General features: G+C 41.0%; 1 protein-coding gene across 5 annotated transcripts in view; it reads left to right on the top strand.

Moving 5' to 3' along the window:
• Positions 1-673: 673 nt before the first annotated feature.
• ASRGL1 (asparaginase and isoaspartyl peptidase 1) overlaps positions 674-20608 on the top strand; it is a 30316-nt gene continuing 10381 nt past the window's right edge. Inside the window, exons 1-6 of one of the 5 annotated variants that reach the window (XM_048938255.1) lie at positions 674-781; positions 2304-2536; positions 6724-6866; positions 10511-10665; positions 17844-17962; positions 19921-20031. In XM_048938255.1, coding sequence (XP_048794212.1) covers positions 696-781; positions 2304-2536; positions 6724-6866; positions 10511-10665; positions 17844-17962; positions 19921-20031 — 847 coding nt within the window. In that variant the 5' untranslated portion in view covers positions 674-695. The other 4 variants (XM_048938258.1, XM_048938256.1, XM_048938260.1 and 1 more) reach the window with 4 other exon arrangements.

The raw sequence follows: 20608 nt of genomic DNA, 5'->3' as shown, positions 1-20608 counted from the left end.
TATAAATATTTATCAGAACCCCTCTCAGCCTTCTCTTCCCCAGGCTGAACAGGCCCACATTACTCAGCCTTTCCTCATGTGGGAGATGTTCCAGGCCCTTTATCATCTTTGTGGCCCACTGCTGGACTCCTAGGAGATCCCTGTCTTTTTTTGAACAGGGGAACCCAGAACTGGACATAAAATTAATCTTCAGTGGACTGACTGCTTGTTGCCCTAAGTCCTTGCTATTCTGCACTGCCAGCTCAACTAAGCTCAGCTCACGAGTCCAAGGCAGGCTGCACTCTCCTGCACCTTGGAGCAACAAAAGGAGAAAAAGGGAGTGAAGAGACGGGGAAGTGAACAGTGAAGAGAAACAGTGGAGCAAGAGGGCTGGATGCTGGGAGAGGTTGCACAAGTTCTGTGTTTTTTTGTTTTTTTTTTTTACCATTAGGTAAGGAACTTTGGAAATTATTATTTTCAATTAGGTTTTTTCACTGTATTTTTGAAGATTTTTTCCTTTCCAGAGACTTTCTGTTTAGTAGCTCTTTTTACACCAAGTAACGATGTGTTCCCCCAGCAGTGCAGTAGTAACAGCACATTTCTCTCTCACCTTTGTTATCTTTTGGAATCTACACAGACACACACCATCCAGCGTCACTCGGTCAGTTCCCACCTGACGCCTCACCTCCTCACGCCTGGATGCACTTCCCAGGCCCATGCCGCGCGAACCTCACTGCATTTACGGAGTCGGAGCACTGGAAGTCCCAGCTCGCTGGAAGGAGAGCAGAAGGAAGGGCGGACGGCACGTATTGTATTGACGGGTTTGGCTTTGGGGAAGAGTCATTTTTCTCGTTTAACACTAGGGGAAAACAAGCGGTGGTGAGCGACGAGGAAATTAAAGGTGGTGCAACATCTGATAGGAAAGGGTACATCACCGAGAAGAAATGAGGGCGCTTATCGCCGCATCGCCGAATGAAGCCGCCCCGGCACCGCGCCGGGAGCCGTCACTGCGGCAGCGGCGGCACACGGGGAAGGAAACCGCACTGCTGGGCACTGCTCCCGGCTTTTGTGGGGCTGTCACCTGCGCTTGCCTTCGGGCAGGCATTTCTGCCCGCACGCCACACGGGCTGAGGCAGGGACGGCCTATTTCCACCATCCGTAATGCACAGGGCTGCAGGCACGCCAGCTGACCGAGCTCAGAACCACATCGGCTTCCCCAGCGTGACCGCAGCCGCGCTCTGTCAGCACACCCTCCTCGAGCGGCCGCGGTGCCGCCCCTCCGAGGCAGGGGCGGGCGGGGCGGCGGCCATCTTAGCTGCGGGCATCCCCCGGGGCGCCATGTCTGGTGAGGGAACTGCCGGCCGTGTGGTCCGGTTCCGCGCCGCACTCAGCTGCCGTGGAGTCGGGAGGCCGCAGCGGGGTCCGGCTCCGCTCTCCGTAGGGCTGGTGAGGCTGGCTTAGTGCCGGCAGGGACTCGGAACGCGGACGGCGGACCCTGAGGGCTCGGTTCTGCCGCTGTGGACAGGCTGTGCTAGGTTCCTCCTTCCAGGGCAGCGAGAACGTGACCGTGGGGGAAAGAAAAGGGCAGCTGTCCGTTGAAATAAAAACTCGGGCTGCCTCCAGGAGAACGGCCTCGCGTACGGCAGCCCGGTGAAAATCGAGACGTTTCTGCCCCGGGCAGCGCGGGCTGGGCCTGCAGCGTTGGTGCAGTGCCTGCTGCCTTCACGGGGCTTCATCTTCTGGCATCAGTGGGAGACGAGGTTCCTCATCCTCAGATGTGTGGCAGCGCTGGTTTGCTCACAGGAGGCAGTGAACAGTGAAAGCGGTTAGCTGCCAGATTTTGATGCCTTGTTTTTCTGAACAAAGTACAATGATTTTAAGAGGTCGGAGGTTTGAAATCCACACAGCGTGGTTAAGTTGCTAATGCAGGGCTGGGCTTTATCTGTGTTTCTACGGGTGTACTCAAGTAGTGAGGTTAGTCATCTAACCAGCAGTTTGCAGGACTGAGGCTCGAGTGCTCATTTCTGCGTAACCAGTAAGGTAATACCAAAGGCAGGCAGGGTCTGTGGTGAGATGGCACAGTTCTGCTGAGCGGGCCCTGCAGAAGTCAGCACACCCCACGCCCTGCTGTCAGCTGGCTGCAGGCTGTTCAGGTTCTTCAGTGCCTGGCACAGGGGGAACTTGCTGTTGGAGCTCCTTAGAGGGAGTGTTCGGCTTCTTGAAAGGTGAACTCATGGGAGTCAAACAGCCTATCTGCTCATTCATCTGCAGGGCTGTCTCCATTGGAAGGGAACAAATACTAAACACAGTTCTTTCCAAAACAGGCTAATTAAGAACAACCTGTTGGCACAGCTGGAGGAATTTGACAGGATGAGGCCTGTCATTGTGGTACACGGTGGAGCTGGCCGGATCTTCAAAGAACGAGAAGAGGGATGCCGTGCTGGTGTCGTCAGAGCAGCGCTGCAGGGTTATGGTGTCCTGAAACAAGGAGGCAGCGCCTTAGATGCAGTTGAGGAGGCGGTACGGTCAATGGAAGATGACCCTCATTTTAATGCAGGTAATTTTTAAAGAATTCAATATCTGTATAATCATGTTCAGTGCTTGATTCTAATTACTGTGAAAATACCGGCTCGCATTTGCCTTGAATTATGCATATTGTAGTGAAGTAACTATTAGTGTCACAAAATATGAATTATTTGTTTATTGATGTAATTAAAAAAGCATGTTATGTACCATTGTTTCTTCTGAGCACACTTAGGCAGTCAGGTTAGTCTTTGTTGTTTCTCAGCATTCTGTACCTACTGATTCATTCTTGTTCTCCAGTCCTACTGTTATGTAAATCTTCCCTGTCCCCATGCTGAGTTTTTAGTTTTAAGACATGGACTCCTTAATGGAGTGTATGTTCAGTTAATATTCATATTAAAAGTCACTTGTACGGAGCTTGTGGCAATATTTAAGCCTTAATTCTTTACCTCTTGTTAAAGGAAGATTTTGGGATATTGTGTATGTTTTAGTTAATGCTTGCAATTAGTGCCTTCTTAAATAATATTATAAAAATAATGCAACTAATGATATGAGTCATTTAAGGTTTAGAACTGAATTTCCTAGCAATTAATGTCAATTAATGTTAATGATAGTTAATATCCAATATTTTTCTCCTATTCGTATAACTTCAAGTTTACTATTTGGATGCATTTCAGTGAAAATTCTTCACTGTTTCCAGCAAGGTATGTCAGGAATGAACATGGATAAGAAGACTGTCAGAGTTCAGTGTCTCAGATAGCATACTTGATTCTTGTGTGGATGCTTAATATGCACAGATTCACTTTTTCTTTCTCACCTTGCAATTGAGAAAGATGGAAAGATTTTTTTTCCGTATGAAAGTTTTGAGTGATTCATTGCGGACTTGGATTGAATTTCTTGCTTTTTAGAGGTTTAAATGAGATATGTGTACCATGAGGCAGTTGCATAATTAATATGAAGCTGGTGTTCCCTCATTAACTTTTTCTTCACTTGCTGTCTAAATCAGTCAACCTTTAGGGCTGTGTTTTGCTCAGGTCAGTAAATCTGTAACTGTTTGACCTTTGGTGCTTTCTATAATTCTGGATTCTATCTCTGAACAAACCTCTGACCAAATAGCTTACATTTGCTATTTCAAAGTCATCAGCTTCCTATATTGCAGGAAAAAAATCCTAATTCTCAAGGAGCATCATTTTCTAGCCAATGGTAGTTGTCCAGTGTCAATGTGGAAGCAACTTCAGTATAAATTTAAGCCAAAAGATTGTTTACATCTCTTAATCATTCCATGTAAACAATTTCATACTTTCTTGGTTTCTTATATGCTAATTTTGATGGTTCTGTAAATCAAAATTATGTAAACGGAAAATGTATTTTAATTGAATGGGATTCTCTGGCGAAAGCTTGCTTTATAGCAGTCTATTTAGGCTTATTTATTTAAATGATAAGCAGCAGTGTGTGTCATTTCGGCACATATTTTGGTAAGTGAGATCACAATGGCAGTATTAATGCAAGCTTTTTTCACCCTTAGTTTGCAGTCTTATCGCTAATACTGCTATTCTGAGCTTGGGAAGTGGATAACATGAAGTGAACTGATATGGGACAGAATACGTATTTGTATCAGAGGAGGTTTAGGTTGGACATAAGGAAGAACTTTTTCTCTCAGAGAGTGGTCAGGCACTGGAATGGCTGCCCAGGGAGGTGGTGGAGTCGCCGTCCCTGGCAGTGTTCAAGAGGCGTCTGGATGACGTGCTGCGTGATGTGGTTTAGTGCTTGTGGTGGCAATGGTGATGAGGAGATGGTTGGACTGGATGATCTTATAGGTCGTTTCCAACCTTGTGATTCTATGATTCTATGTTTCTCTTATCTCAGAGCATCCACATAGCTCTTCATATGGAGAAGTTTCCACAGACTTGTGCCTTACACGCATTTCTTGTTTCCAGAGTTGCAGAAAGGAGGTTTGGGCTGTAGTTGAAAGTTACCGTCTTTCCCCAGGGAGAGAATTGCAGCCTCCCTCTCATCATACAGCCACTTAAAGGAGGACGTGCTGCTCCATGTTCAAAGTGATTGCACCATTTGAGGACAGGCTCTTAGACCCTACTGTAGCTAATGCCTGCTAGACAGTTGTAACTTTTCGTTTTCTTCACGAATGTGCAGAACATGTTTGTGGCAGACCTTCTCATGGTCTGACAGCGTATACTTATTGAAATATATATTAAACTAATATTTTGTCTAAAGATGTTTACTTATACTTGTTCTAACAATATTTATCTGTTGTTTATAGTAGATTAAATTAAGAATTTTTAGCAAAATTTGCTTGAACTGAGCTTGAGCCTTGAGCTCTTGTTCACGTCTGACTATGCTGATCTAAGTCCTTAACCACTTATATATACATCCAGCTGTGTTAGTGCTCGTTAGATACAGCTGCTCTCAGAGTGAGCTGACAGCTATGTGAAGAGGGCCCTGATTGGAGTGGCTTTTTAAAACTCGTGGTATTTATCTCTGTAAAATAAACATTTGTTTTGTTGTAATATTTTCCTAGAAAACACAGACATTGCTAAACAGTAACAATAAATATGGAGAGGAATAAGCTTAATAATCAAGTTATGTCCTGCGGTTTTCTGCAGAGGAACAGTTAGGAAATCTTTAGAGATCTCCAACGGACATAGGAGATTTCTAATGGGGTGATGCAGGAGGCTGGTAGAGCATCCCTTGGGGCTGTCATTCTTCTGATTACTGCTGTTTGAGAAAGGTACACCTTGTTCTAGAGGGAATTTTGTGAGCGTGGGTGTGAGAAGAGCCTACCTTGACAAAGGAAACAAGAAGAACATGGCAAGGCTTATCTAAGAAATGAAAGAGGGCCTATTCCATACATCAAAATAAGGGAAATTCTGGAAGAATGATTTTAGCACAGATGTCTGAAAGGAGGAATGTGTAAGCTCTCCACACATCAGTATGGCATAGAAATAACCTATTCTGAATGATGTGGCACTGAGCTCAGAAATAGCTTATATGGTTGGAGGGGAGCAAAAAGTAACTGTTTGGGGTGGAGTGTAGGCAGGTGTGTCTGTTAGGTGGAGTTTTGAAGACCCAGAATGTAGTTGCCACCTGTAAGTGAGGTTTTAACATACACATATATTCAGGGCAGAAGTGCATAGGTGTAGTTGCCTTATGTCGGCAGTTACCAACAGTAGTTTCTGACCTGCCCTAGTGTCAGTTTAACAGGAAAAGCAAACAACAAAACCTGTTTTAGTTCTGTACAACGTTTGAGTATTTCTACCTGAGCTACTCTATAGTTCTACCATGAATTTTTATATTTCTTTCTAAATTCAGTCTTACCCAGCCTAGTTCGCTTGCACACATGTTGACTTAAAAGCTTAGCGTTCCCCTGGGAAGAGTTACTTACGTTATTTAAAAAAAAAAAACAAACAACCAAACAACAAAACACAACAACACCTATTTGCATTGTCTCATCCTGTATCATCAGTTTTCAGTTAGGTTGATGTCAGCGTTGATGACTGCTGAAGAGAATAACTACCCAGCATTTCATTTCTATCTTTATTCTAAATTCCTCCATCTACTGTTATTTGAGGACTGGGTTATTTCAAGGTTTTGGTGCAGTAGTGAATGAGCACTTCTGTTGTGCTGTGTCAATTTTGACAGCTTCTTGGAATGCTCTTTGGCATTATTTCTTTGATGGGACTGAACACTACACGATATTGTTGGGTGTCCTACAGTTGGAAGAACTGTAAAAGTGAAATAGATATTTTTACGTGAGTGTGATGTGATCTGGGGGGATAAAGAATCTTGTTTATGATTGCCATTTTAGCTTTCATAGCTGGTATATAATTTTGGATGGAATTGCATAAATGGCATTCTGTATACCATCTTATGACCAATTCACGATTGTATGAGTTTCAAGTGCGTTTTTCATCATATAAAAATAAAACTCAATTTTTTTTTTTTTAAGTAGCCATTACACCCTGTCAGATTTCTGTCTACAGTTGGATTTTGCAGTTATACTCAGCAATGTTTCTGCTGTTTTGTTTTTATTCAGGAGGTAGGTCCTTCCAGTAAGTCAGACATATAATTGGAAAACAGAAAGTTTGCTTGATGAGATCCATAAATTGAATCAGTTGCTGGTTAGCTCTTAATGACTTAACTCTTCTTCTCTTACTCCTCCTCTTTTTAATTTAATTTTTTTTGTTCTTGTTCTTTGGTCTTTAGGCTGTGGTTCTGTTCTTAATGAAGAAGGTGAAGTAGAAATGGATGCAATTATCATGGATGGAAAAAATCTGGCCTCTGGAGCAGTATCTGCAGTTAAATGTATAGCAAACCCAATAAAACTAGCTCGACTTGTCATGGAAAAGGTATGCTGAATCTGTACTTGAATATGAAACATTTTTTCCTTAATATTTCATCTGGTGTGTTGAAACACCTCGTTGATGTTGTTTAGGGGAGGATTCACAGACTATGAAAGAATGAGAAATAGAAGGTAGCGCTTAGAATCTGTGGTTGTGACTATGAGGAACTTTTATTTTTAACATTTTTGGATTGTTTGGGTTTTTTTGAATGCTATTATTGAAAGATAGCACTCTGAGGAAATGAGTTCTGTTACGTAGTTGGAAGGCTGGGGTAGAATGTCTTTTAGTAACTTGAGGGGGAAAAGTTGTATCCGTTTTCTGTAGATCACTTCTTATAATGACAGTTAAAAGCCACTGATGGTGTCTCCTCTATGACAAAACCTCATTTAGGATAAAGTTTCAACGATATTTTTTGGACAACAAAACAAATGCATCCCAGCCACCTCCAACAAAAAACAAAACCAAAAATCTGCCCTCCGTCTCTTGTGTGCTGTAAGGTCTCTTGTCATTGAGTGGTGCTTCAGCTTTTCAAAAACGTTGAAGCTAAATTTAGTAGTACATAAGAAATTCAACTGCATAAGGCCATGTATAATGGTTTGGCACTAATACCACAAAATGAGAAGTACTTCCATTTTGTGGTGCAGTGTATTTCTGTTTGCCCAGCTGCAATAAATTCTGTGTAGATGACAACATTCAAATATAGATGTTAACCTAAATTGCTTGATATATCTTGAGGTGAGCTTCTGCTGTTTTTTCTGGCAGACGTTACAAACTGGAATACAAACCAGCTCATGTTACTCTTCTGTTCATCTTAGGAAGGAGTTTGGGGACACTAACCCAGGCTATTTTATGGTGCTTTTCAGAGTCTATTTTATTTGTTGTATTTTACTGTAAATAATTAAAAATATTTTGAACTCGGTGATCCCTGGGTGATAAGTCTGGTGTTTCCTTGGTCCTAAGGATTTTAGGATGCTTGTTTCCCAGTGATGTTAAGAGACATTACTGCCCCAAGGAGAACATGAAGTTCTCCAAAACAAGTAACAAATGGAAGAGTTCTGCACCTGCTTGTAACTTTGTGTTTCTATTCCTATTCTGAAACAATATGGGCTCCATCTGGTGGTCAGAGTAGCTCCTTAGGCTGCTGTTGTGCATGTTTGTCTTGTACATTATCGCGTTCTTAGTGGGCTCCAATTTGCTCAAATTCATGGTACAGGAGAAGGGAAAGCACCAGAGTAATTTGTGTCTTACTGTACTACTGAGCACATCAGTCTCTAGAGATGGAAGGCTTAGTACGTTAACAAATTAATCAAATGGATACTTGAGAAAGCAGTTAAATTCCCATAAAATTATTCCTGTTTGTGGTGAACAGCAGTGGAATGATGCATTGAAATGACTTGTTTTTCTTAATGGGGCGTGTAATCCCCCTCAGCTCCTGTGCTCCATGAGATGGATGTCACGTGAACGTTGCAGCGCTGATTCACTGGTACCCATAAACTGTTGGTGCATACTTTCCCTTATATCGTCCTCATCCAGCTCTTGAAATGAGAGGAAAATTTAACCTACCCCATAGACTTCTCAAGGCAAAAGGTGGAAAATTCTGCTGTGCTTTTTGCACTGCTGGGCTTCTTAAATAAAGAGCTGATCTGAGTTCCAGGCCAGCAACTGAAAGTTGGGGATTTTCTTTCCGCTTCTGATAAGATGAACTAAACAGAAATTTTCCAACATTTGTTGTTTGCTATTAAGAACTCTAAAAACTATTATTTATTTTATTTTTTTCTTTTTGGATTGCTCTGTTTTAAGTGTGTCCCAGAAAAATGAGGCACCTAAGAAAGTTAACGAATACATTCGTGAAACTAGAAGGAGAATGAGACAGGAAAATCTGTTCTTTTGGTTGCTTGGCAGTGCTCTATGAGCTCTTTTGATGGACAGAATATATTAAATTCTCCCTAGGACACTTTATTTTCAGCAAGGACTGCAAAAAGCTATATAGGAGCTTATTCCTCTGTGTACAAATATCTATTGCTTGTGTGCAGCTCATGAAGGTGGTATGTTATCAAAGTCTGCACATGGGATGCTCCTTTAAGAAATTTTTTAAGGAATTGCTTCATTTTTTATGTAATAAAACCTTATTTTCTAAAACAAACAAAAAATACTAGAAAAGCAATGGAATTGCATTCTTGAAGAAAGCAAGTGATGGAGGAGGCTATCTTCTTCTGAAAGTAAAGTCAAAAGAAAAGCTGAATGGAATTTTCTATAAACGGAATTATTGAATCATGTGCTTTGGTGGTTTAGTTCCAGAGGCAGAGGGGGGGCAGCGTTGCGCAGAGAAGTTCCCTTCTAAGTTGAGAACACTTCAGCTTTGTTACAAATAGGTAGGGTCTTCCATTGTCAGGTAACAGCACTTGCCTAAGGCTGTTCCCTGCTCTTTCAAATGTGGAGCACACTTCCTTGTGACTGTTCCTCTTGTTCTTTTGAGTGGTACTGTCATCAACTGAAGTAATTTCTTAAATATGAGAGAGATTTGATATTAGGGCCACCACCTGGTGAATGGCCAGTCAGGAACATTTTTAATGTGACATGGCACTTCCTGCTTGTGTAAGCATTTGGAAGGATTAGTGCAGAGATACAGCAGGCTGAAGCAGACTTGAGTATCTGTGGTTTGGGAAGAATTTGGGCTCAAATCCTTCACGCTATTCAGTGCTTGGCTTCCTCATGGTAATGATTGCTTATCATTGCTTTACAAATCAGAAAAAGTTGATGTTCTGCAGCATCTTAAAGTCTGAAGCTTTGAGACTGTTTTGACTATGGAGTGTGTCAGTGCAGTGTGTCACAGAAATGAATACCAGATTTGGGAATTCTCACTGCAGGCTGAGAAGCAGAGCCCCCGGGTGCCCTGCAGGGCTCTGCAGGCCTGCTGTCTGCAGCATCTCCTGAATTTGCTTTTGGATCTTAGCCTGGTCCCCATGTTGCTGCATGGACATACAAGCTTGCCTAAAGGTAGCAGTGTTCTGTTGTGAGTCCTGTATTGTCAGGCCATTGCTCCTGCCTTCCTAGGCTCTGCTGAGCAATGAACACCGTGATCCAAATAGTTGATGCATTATTTTGGACACAGGTTCAAAAAAAAAAAAAAAACAAATTAGATGCTGGAGATCCTGCTAAAGCATAAGGATTAATGGAACAAACTTAACTGGTAAGTTTATAAAAAATAGGAATTAAGCAAGCCATGCAGACTTGGAAGTGTGGATTTGACCAAGGTTGTTGACTTAAAATCTGGTTTAAGTGCTTTGCTAAATAGAGGAATAAATATAGAGATTCTGCACGTGCAAATGTTGTTTGAAGAGAGCAAACAATTTTTATCAAATCTATTAGAATGATATTCAGTTCCTAAATAGGAAATTCTGGGTGTGTGAGAATGGCAGGTTGTTGAAAGAAGTATTAAAAGCGAAGTGGTGTAGCTTCTGTTAAGAACCACTTGACTGTATTGCATTAAAAATTTTCTGGATGTAGGCACAGAAAACCAGGAAGTTTAAAAATGAAACAAAATTTGGAATGTTCTTTGCATCCATCCTTCTAAAAAATAGTGACTATAGGGAGCAGTTTGTATAAGGAAAAACAGGAGGTGTCAGTAATTTTTTGCCTGTCTTCTGCAGACAAAGCACATGCTGCTAACTGACCATGGCGCCCGCCTCTTTGCTCAGGCCATGGGTGTTCCTGAGATTCCAGGGGAGAAGCTCATAACTGAGAGGTCTCGGGAGAGATGGAAGAAGAACCTTGAGCCAGATTCCAACCCTGTGGAGTTCCAGAAGTAGGTTTTTGTAACTTTTTTTTTTTTTTTTTTTTTTAAATTCAGGTAGTTTACGTGGTGCAATCAGTTCACACACCCCCTGCCAGTCTCCTTCCAAAAAGACCCCCCCCAAAAAACTAAAAGAAGAAAAATCCCAAAGCTTGAAGGCCTGTTGTCAGCCTTGATAATATTTCAGTTCTGAGTGAACTGTGGTTTGCCATAATCTTCCCAATATGTCCTCAAAACACTAACAAACAAAAAACACCCTCAAAATCCAGCTTCTAGTGAATTTGCTGAAGTTTAAGTGAGTATGCAAGTTTTCCAAAGAAGAACTGTGAGTTAGGAACTCTCCAGTCCACTGTTTAAAATTACAAAGTCCATGTGAAAAGTAAAATTATAAAGCTGGTTTTGAGCAGGTGATCCGACTTGTTTTTAAACTGGTCTAGGTAGTTAAACTGTGTCATATTTTGATCAAGTGTGCCGAGTGCTGACTGTGACTATTGGTTACTGTAGATAGAAGCAGAAAATGACCAGGAGGTTCAATGTAGTGGTGGGTGTGAGAAGAGATGCTATCGGATGATATTACATGGCAGCAAAATGAAAGTCACTTGAAAAATAAGCAGGCTTCACATAACAAACCAGAGAGGAAGACAAGGTGGATGAGAAAGGAATGAAAATCATGAGGTGTCAAATATCTTTTATGCCCATGAGGTAGGCATGAATACTGAATTGTTTTGAGTTTGCATTTGTATGGCAACAGTTGCTGCATAGGAAAATACTGTATTACATACTGCTGCTAGTCTGCTGTGTGAAGTAGTAGTACTAAGTGAAGCAGAGCTGAAGAATTTGTAGATCAGAGAAAAGGAAGAAGCTTCTTCTGTGGGCACGTTAACTAAAATCAATGAAGTTAGGCCATAATGTATATAAGCTATACGTTACTTACATTAAATTGCTGGAAGGAAAAAGAAAGTCTTGATACAAGTGTAAATACAGTCTTGTAAACGAAGTGAGGTATCCGTCGTCGTTCATCTTGTCTCCCCTGGAAGTTTCAGGTTTTTTTTAATCTGTGTGGTATGCAGGGACTGTGTGGTGTTACAGCTCATTGCCAAGAATTCTGAGAATGGTGTAGCTGCCAGTGTCCCCTGGCCTCCTGAAGAAGAGAGCTGGAAGCATGGCATCTGAGTCTCTGATCATTCTTTATAATTACTTTGCCCCTTTTTTTTCTTACAGTTAACAGTGTTAGGCATCTTTAATTTCAGCTTTCTCTTATTCTGGAGTACCCAATACTTGAAGATTTGTGTATTTCTGACAAGTTTGAGACTTCTTGTCTTGGCCACACCGTGCTTTTCCTGACAAGCACTGCCCACTAACGTAGGCAGAAGTTCACAAAGCTGAAGAGAGGTCTCTTTATGCCAACCTGTTTGTTCCTGTGCTGTGTGTGGAATGTTCTTTTTCCTCATTATGTCTATAGTGATTATGCAGAAACTTGCCTGAAGCAAATGGGCAGAGGTGAAGTACTACTGGTCGGAGGCAACCTAACACCAGCTAATACTGGGAATGTGAAGGTTGGCTTGTACTTAACCTTTAGTCAGGTTCTCAGAGTTTATTGGCTCTTTTAGAAGCCTTAGACGTTCAGAGCTTTCCAAGCAAGGAGCTTGGAAGAAGAGAGAGCTTTCTCTTTTGCTGTTTAGAAGCCTGCATTCATTTACATTCAGAAATTATGATTCTGTTGCATGTACATTCAGCTATCTTGTGCCCCTTCTACTAACAATAAAATGTGGAGGGTTTTTTTTCTTTTTATCTTCTGTCTCTCAGTCCAGAGATTCTGACCACATGCTTTCTAGAGTTGCTGAAGATTCCCTGAGAATTCCAGCACTGCTCACACTGCAGCCTGACCTGGGCCTGGGATACGGCAAGGGCACTGTGTACTGCTGACATATAATATGGCACTATGCTTGATTTGCTAGGAAATTGTCTCAGTTCTCAAATACTGCAATTTGAAAAGACACTGTACACAGAAACGTACTGCGTTTGCATTGATTCCTCGGCATTGCATACCGAGGAATCTTAGAACACCCTGCTGTAGGCAGGGACACCTCCCTCTAGACCGGGTTGCTCAAAGCCCCATCCAGCCTGGCAATGAATGCTTCCAGGGAGGGGGCATCCACAGCCTCTCTGAGCAACCTGTTCCAGTGTTTCACCACCCACATAGTAAAGATTCTTCCTATTATCTAGTATAAATCTGCCCTCTTTCAGTTTAAGGCCATTTCCCCTCGTCCTGTCACTACATGCCCATATAGAATTTTCCTCCCCAGCTTTCCTGTGCCTGAAAGGGCCCTATAAGATCCCCCTGAAGCCTTCTCCTCTCCAGGCTGTAGAGCTCCACCTCTCTCAGCCTGTCTCCATCAGGGAGATGACCCAGCCCCCAAGCATTGAATGCTTCATAAGGACAAAACAGTGGAACTGAAGAAAGTCTGTCACCTCAACAAAATATATTTTTTTTAAAGTTAAAACTCAGATGGACTCTGTTACAAAAGCTAGTTAAGTGATAGCAAATTTCATAATAAAAAAAAAAATAATAACTTTCCTGATGGTGACTTTAAGTGGTGAATGGAAAGCATGACAGATATAATGTGTTCTGATTTAAAAAATAAAAATCTAAAATCAGTTTGTGTGACTGGGCTATATAGCCAGGTGAAAGGAAGGAACAGGAATGTATATCAAAAAGAAATTTGGAGAGTAATGCTGTTAATTTCAAATTTCATACTTTGGCAATAGGTGAAAGTACTGATGCTACAGATATGGCTCTACTTGCCATTTTCATTAGAGGCGATGATAACTGATGTAAAGTCACTGACAAAAATGGCTTCTTTGGTGCCATTGAAAGACACAACTAAATCTCTTTATTTGTGTGAAGCAGTAAAAAAGAAGAAAACATTGAAGGGATTTTATTTAACCTTTATCAACATATCTGATGTAGCTACGGATAGTGCCCTGATGATGATTGGTTAAAAAAGAAAAAAGAAGAGGGGCTGAGAAAATTCTATAGGAGATGATGCCATTACCACTGATAAATCAGATTTGATGTAATTTGACTGTGTTGGGCAGCAAGAAAATGCTTGTGGGTAAGCTTTAAAAATAGTGTCATGTAAGCAGTCATCAAAGCTGTGAATTTCCTAAAGTCCAAGGAATTGAATCATCACCAATGCTAGGAGTTCCTTAGAAGTGTGCATGCTGATCGTGGGGTCATCATTTACTTTTCTGAAGGAAGGTGGCTACGTTGGGGTAAAATGCTAAAAACGACTTCATGATTTGCAAAGTGGGATCGAGTCCTTTATAGAATTGAAAGGAAAACTTGTGCTGGAACCTGGACACTAAAATTAATATTTAGCATTTCTGATTCCTGCATTTTGAAACATCAGCTATATGCAGTCCTGTGAACATTGAAAGATACGCAGCTTTGCCTTCCATTTTGATTTTAAGAATAGATTTCAAGATTTCAAAAAAAAATCTATATTTTAAATGTATTTGCAACTCTGTTTTCAGTTGAAGTAAATACATTACTTGCAAATTTTCACATGGATTGTATGGAGTTGTAACCAGACATTCAGCTCGAAGAAAAATTTGGTCACATCTCTTCATCAGGAAGATCTCTTATCATATAAAAATATCCCTTGTTTCACAGCCATGCCTTATACATACTGCCAAAAAACAATGACGTGAATACTTGTGAATGGTTATTACCAAGGATGGAGCATGGGAAGAGTAATATTTCATCAAAAATCTGACAAACACCTCTAGAATTCAGTAAGAGCGGCAGCTACTGCCATCAAACCAGACTGATGCATCAGTTTCCCAAAAACAAGGTCAGACATCCCACTAGTTTTTTGTTGCTCTTTTTTATTATGTTAAAAAAAAAAATAAACCTCCATAAAAAAATAAGCCTTGTGATTAAAATTCATTAAATTTGTTGTATATTTTATATGTGGCCCAAGGCAATTCCTGTTTGCTCGATGCAGCCTAGACAAGCCAAAAGGTTGGACAGCCCTGCTCTAGAGTGTAGCACAGATACTTGTGGAGTTATTCCTACAGACATTAACATTAGACCTATGACTATAATACAGTGTTTCTACTTAGACAGTTTTGTCTGCCTTGTTAGTGTTTCTGAGTCAGTGGACTATGCAACGAGTTGTTGCATATCTGCCTTCTGAAGATGAACAAAGAAAACATGACACCGAAGTATTCAAAAGTTTAAAAGAATAGTAATTAGAGTCTAGTTTTGTGTTTGCTCCACAACAGCTAATATGTTTTGGGCACACTCACTTTATCATTTATTGGTGCTCCTGTACCAAAGTAGGTATCTGCTGCATGTGCAATCTTTGTACTTGCAGTATTCTCATGGCAGCCCAGAAAGCCAACTGTACGCCGAGCTCCACCAGAAGAAACATGGGCAACAGGTTGAGGGAAGTGATCCTGCCCCTCTATTCTGTGCTGGTGAGGCCTCACTTGGAGTACTGCATGGGCTCCTCAGAACAGACATGGACCTCCTGCCATACTTCCAGAGGAGGGCCACAGAACTGATCCAAGGGATGGAATACCTTTACAGGGACAGGCTGAGAGAGCTGGGGCTGTTCAGTCTGCAGAAGGGAAGGCTCCAAGGAGACCTGATAGCAGCCTTTCAGTATCTAAACGGGGGCTGTTGCTAAGAAGGGGGCAGGCTCTTTAGCAGGATCTGTTGTGATAGGACATGGGGAAATGGTTTCAAACTAAAAGTGGGGAGAATTAGATTGGATATAAGGAAGTTTTTTATTGGAACAGGTTGCCCAGAGAGGTGGTAGATGCCCCATCCCTGACATTCAAGGTTGGGCTGGATGGGGTTCTGAGCAATGTGATGTAGCTGTACATGTTCCTGTTCTTTGCAGGGGACTTGGAGTATTATTTTTTATATATATGTATATATAAGATATATATATAAAATCTTGGAGTATTATTTTATATATATATATATATATATATATATATATATATATAAACCCTATTTAAGAGTCTATTCCAACTCAGACAGTTCTGTGATTCTAAATACATGCCTTGGAAAATGTAGATCTGAACATGCGTTTCTTAATTTCTCAGGAGGATCTAACTTTAGTTAGTTGAAAGGCACTGTATGTCTAAGCAAGGGAGTACTGAATCTCCTAATATTCTCTTTAGCAAACTATTTGTAACAGATGGATGGGTGGGAAGCCCATCTGCACCAGCATACCAGTTTGAGATTAGGTTCGTCTCCACATAAATGTCAGAGCCGTCTGTAAGTCCTCTGAGTCATCAGTCAACTTTGAATTGCTGTGAATGTAGTGTAGGGGCTGACAGTAAGATATTTTACATAAACAGGAAGGAACTGGGAGTTGGTTCTGTGAAAAATTGACTGGATATCATAGAATCATGATAGCAAGTTGAGAAAGACTTCTAAGATCATCTAATCTAACTGTCCTCCTGCCACCAATATTACCCACTAAACCATGTTCCTAAGTACCACATCTGCACATTTCTTGATCAACTCAAGGGACAGTGACTACACCACTTGCCTGGGCAGCCTGTTCCAGTGCCCAACCATTCTTTTTGGAGAAGTTTATCCTAATACTTGACCTGAACCTGACATGGCATAACTTGAGGCCATTCACTCTTGTCCTGTCAATAGTTACCTGGGAGAACAGGCTGACCTCCACCTTGCCACAACCTCCTGTCAGGTAGTTGTAGAGAACTATAAGGTCTGCCCACAGCTTTCTCTAGACTGAACAATTCCAGCTGCCCCAGCCGCTCCCCATAAAACTTGTGCTCCAGGCTCTTCACAGCTTTGTTGCCCTTCTCTGGACACTCTTCAGGGCCTTGATGTCTTTCTTGTAGTGAGAGGGCAAAAACTGAACACAGTTCTCAAGCTGTAATCTCACCAGAGCTGAGTACAGAGGGACGATCACCTCCCTGCTCCTGCTGACTGCACTACTTATGATAGGATGCCATTGGCCTTCTTGGCTACATGGGCACACTGCTGGCTTGTGCTCAGCCGTACATCAGCCAGCACCCTCACATCCTTTTCCTTTGCACAGCATTCTGGCCGGTCTGCCCCAAGCCTGTAGAAGTGCATGGGGTTGTTGTGACCAAAATGAACTTAGCTTTGATTTTGGGGGTTACGTAGAGACCCTCACCAGTGCTCAGACAACATCCAAAAATAGTTGTGCAGTTCACTGAAGGATTGGCACAAATTATTTTCCTTTGTGGAAGGACTGAGACTTTCTGGATCTAGCTTTCCCAACCAAATGTGGTTTTATGTACTTATGTGAATTGCCAAGATTGGACCTCAAACTGTTGCTTCTCAGTACTGTCTTGCTTCTCAGTACAGCAACTGTTATGGTAAGTTGAGTAGCCTTTTTTTCCTACCACTATGAACTTACATGTATATTGTAAGCAGCCTATTAAATACGACTGCTGAAGAAATCAGGCAGTAGTTGAAACTTGCATTTTCTTCAGTGAATGAAGATTTTTTAAATGGTTTGCAGTTTTAACATTCTCCTGACCAAGCAATTAAACCTCAAGATTGCTTAGCTGCAAAGTACAGAAATGCAAGTATGTATTAGTGATGCATTATGAACAATACTAATTGAAAGCCACATAAATAACCTTTTTTTTTTTTTTGGCATTCAAGCATTTGGGAGAGTAAGGAAAAGGAAAGAGGAGGAACAGGAAGGAAATGATTCAGTGCATTCTAACAATGCTCTCTTTTTATGTATTTACTTGTTTACATTCATTGTCGTAAATAATTTGAGTTAACTGCTCATTAAGACAGTGGGAGATGATTCTTGTGTCTTTGAGTTGGCGCTAGGGGAAAGCTGTACGTTAGGCATGCCATAGCCAAAAAACTGCTCCAGGTCTGCTGATAGTAAATAAGTCATGGGGAGAGATCAGACTCTTTAAAAAAAAAGTTAAGAGCTATTGAATTGCACAGAAAACAAAAGTTGTGAGAATTGCTTTTTACTGGTTATTTTTGTAGTGAGAAGCATGATAAAAATGGCTTTCTGATGAGCAGTATTTTTTTTGCAATAATCTTTTTCGATTTTTTTTTTAAAGCAACCTAGAAGATAAATACAGCATGCTTTGGCAGGTATGTTTTAATTCTACCTAATTTTGTGAACTGTTTTTCTTGGCAGAGACCTGGGAACAGTTGGTGCTGTTGCTGTAGACAGTGAAGGAAATGTAGCTTGTGCAACATCCACTGGAGGACTCTCTAATAAATTGGTTGGCCGTGTTGGTGACACAGCATGCATAGGTATGGGCTGTGGGGACTTGCCTCTTGTTTTTTGGAGGTAGGCCGTGTTGGTGACACAGCATGCATAGGTATGGGCTGTAGGGACTTGCCTCTTGTTTTTTGGAGGTATCTCATTAAAAATTTTAGTGTTTGTCACACATTCTCCTTTCTATTAGTGGAATGAAAGAAAAAGTGATGCATCTGAAACTAAGGTCTGGCATTCAAATGTACGAAAACTGAAGCTCCTCAATACAAACCTCAGTTTGCAAATAGGGGTTAGAAGTAGAGATATGGTGCTGTCATCATCATCCCACTTTTCTGTTTCGAAAGTGGGAATGGGAATTTGAATTTTTGTCCTTTTCTGAATGCTAATTTATTTTTCTGTGTGTCTTCTGTTCGTTCATTCTAATAAAACTATCAATATGAACATCTATGCTCATAGCCAAACAAAAAGCATAGTCAATTCTGTGCTGTTTTCTTCATACTTAATGTATGTGTAGTTGTAATGACTGTTTGTCAGATCAGTGAGCCAGAATTGCCAAACGATTTGCATCTTGGAGTAAATTCCTGTTCTTAGAGAGCCCAGATAAGACTGCCTCAGAGCCTAATGGATGTGGTACAGAATCAAGGAAATATTTTAAGATCTCTCTTATCAGAACATAAAGAGACACTTGAAATCCCTTCCCCAGACTTGTTTCTCTTGTGGGACAAACTTGCCATTTGATTACTTCAGGATTATATTACTGAGTTGGGATTTGGAAAATAATTATTTTTAGTAAAGCATGTTCCAAACTCAGATAGCACTGCTGTTGGCAGCACGTGATTGTTTTACAGAACTAACTTTTTCGCACAGCCTGAGTTACTAATGTTCCGATACGCCTTGGTTTGAGTATGATTTTCAGCTTCGTTGCTTACTGCTGCCTTCTGACTGCAGATACCCTTTTCTTAGGTGGGTCATGTTCATGGTATTCATAATATGGAAAACGTTTGTGGGGAAGAAGTGAAAATGGCACCATTCAGTATACTGCTTTCAACTTCTATTCTTACTGGAGGTCTGCAGAACTGGATACTGAAGTAACAGTTGTCCTGTTGAAGATACGAGATTATTGAAAGGGAATTTGACAGGTCAATTGTGGCAGCATTTTTCCACACGTAAATCATAATATGTTGAAAGAGACCAATCTGATCAGGAAAGTAGGAAATGGAGGAAACTTTCATAGCTCTTCTGTACCTCTTTTGCTCCCCAGCCCAACACAAGTACCTTGCTTATCCATGTAACTCTGTGGTATGCACCTCCCCGCAATTGGGAAATGTTTTTCATAGAAGATGTGTTAGAAATATGGGTGTTGAGCAAGCCAAAGCTTGGTGTAGAACGGTGTGGAATGTGCCAGTCAAACAAGGATGAGGGAAAAAAAAAGGAGTGAGAGTTCAAACAAAAGAAATAGTCTGCTTGTGGTGAGGACTTGAGAGATTCTTCAGGGTGCTTCATGATGATTCACCAGAGCTCGGCTTTTCAAATCTCTGCTCTCATTTTGCTCTTGCAGTCAAATCCCCCACAAATTTTGGTCACTTCATCTTGTCCTCACAAGGCCTTTTGTCATTCTGTCTCTGTAATATTGTGTGACCTGGCATTTTGCATTCTACTGGATCCTCTTGGATCCAGTATTGATCCTCAATCCCTGATGATCCCTCACTATTCTGGAATTTTTTTTTCCCCTCTTTTCCTGGCTTTTGTGGCACAAACAGCTCACTGGTCTTCTAGTTCTTGTAAATTGGCATTTGACTTCATCTAGCTGTTGCTGATGTCTGTCAGTGTTGAAATTGAGGCAGAAATGTGAAAGATGCAACTTACTGACACTTTGCTCTTGGAAGTGCACAGAACTCCTGGACCCTTAGGAAAAGTGTGTTACTATAAACATTGCAGAGCTTGTAAATTGTATTATCCAAAATACTGCTTTTCTTTTTCTCTCTCTGAAAAGGAAGCGGAGGTTATGCTGATAACTGTTCTGGTGCCACTTCAACCACAGGACATGGAGAGAGCATTATGAAAGTAGTCTTAGCCCGACTGATCCTCTATCACATGGAGCAAGGTATCTTCCAAACTTTTTGTAAGCTGAAATAGGGAGGATGGGGAATGTTGCCTAATGACAGATGGCAGCGTATGTACTGTCACCTCAGAGCAGCTGTCAAAAAAGTTGCTACTGTGGTGTATGTGGATTGATCACCTCTTTAGAAAAAACAAAGTACTGAAGTGTTAATAAGGTTAGCATTGCTCTGAGTGGAAAGAAATATTTGGGCTTCTTGATGTTAAATCATTTTTAGATGAATGTGTATTAAAATATATGATTGTTTACTTTGTATTCTTTATCTGAAGTTTTTTTTTTTATAAAGCCTATAAAACTATATATATAGTTTTAAAATAATTTTTTTGAACAAAGATAGAAAACAAAAACAACACTTTAAAGGAAACAATAGGAAAGAGTTGGAGGTACAAGAATCAGAGCTGAAATAAGAAAGCTCGGAAAATCACCTGTCTAATGAGCTATGATGATTTTTGTTTTAACAACTCTGATTATAGCAACAGAAATATTTTTAAGACATTTTGAGTATGATTTACAATTTCATTTTGTTTTGGAAAATCTACTGAACTGACTGGGTGGGTATGTG

Source organism: Lagopus muta, chromosome 2, assembly GCF_023343835.1.
Source record: "Lagopus muta isolate bLagMut1 chromosome 2, bLagMut1 primary, whole genome shotgun sequence".
Taxonomy (NCBI): Eukaryota; Metazoa; Chordata; class Aves; order Galliformes; family Phasianidae; genus Lagopus; species Lagopus muta.
The sequence above is the reverse complement of the archived record's forward strand: the minus strand, read 5'-3'. Positions and strand labels throughout refer to the sequence as shown.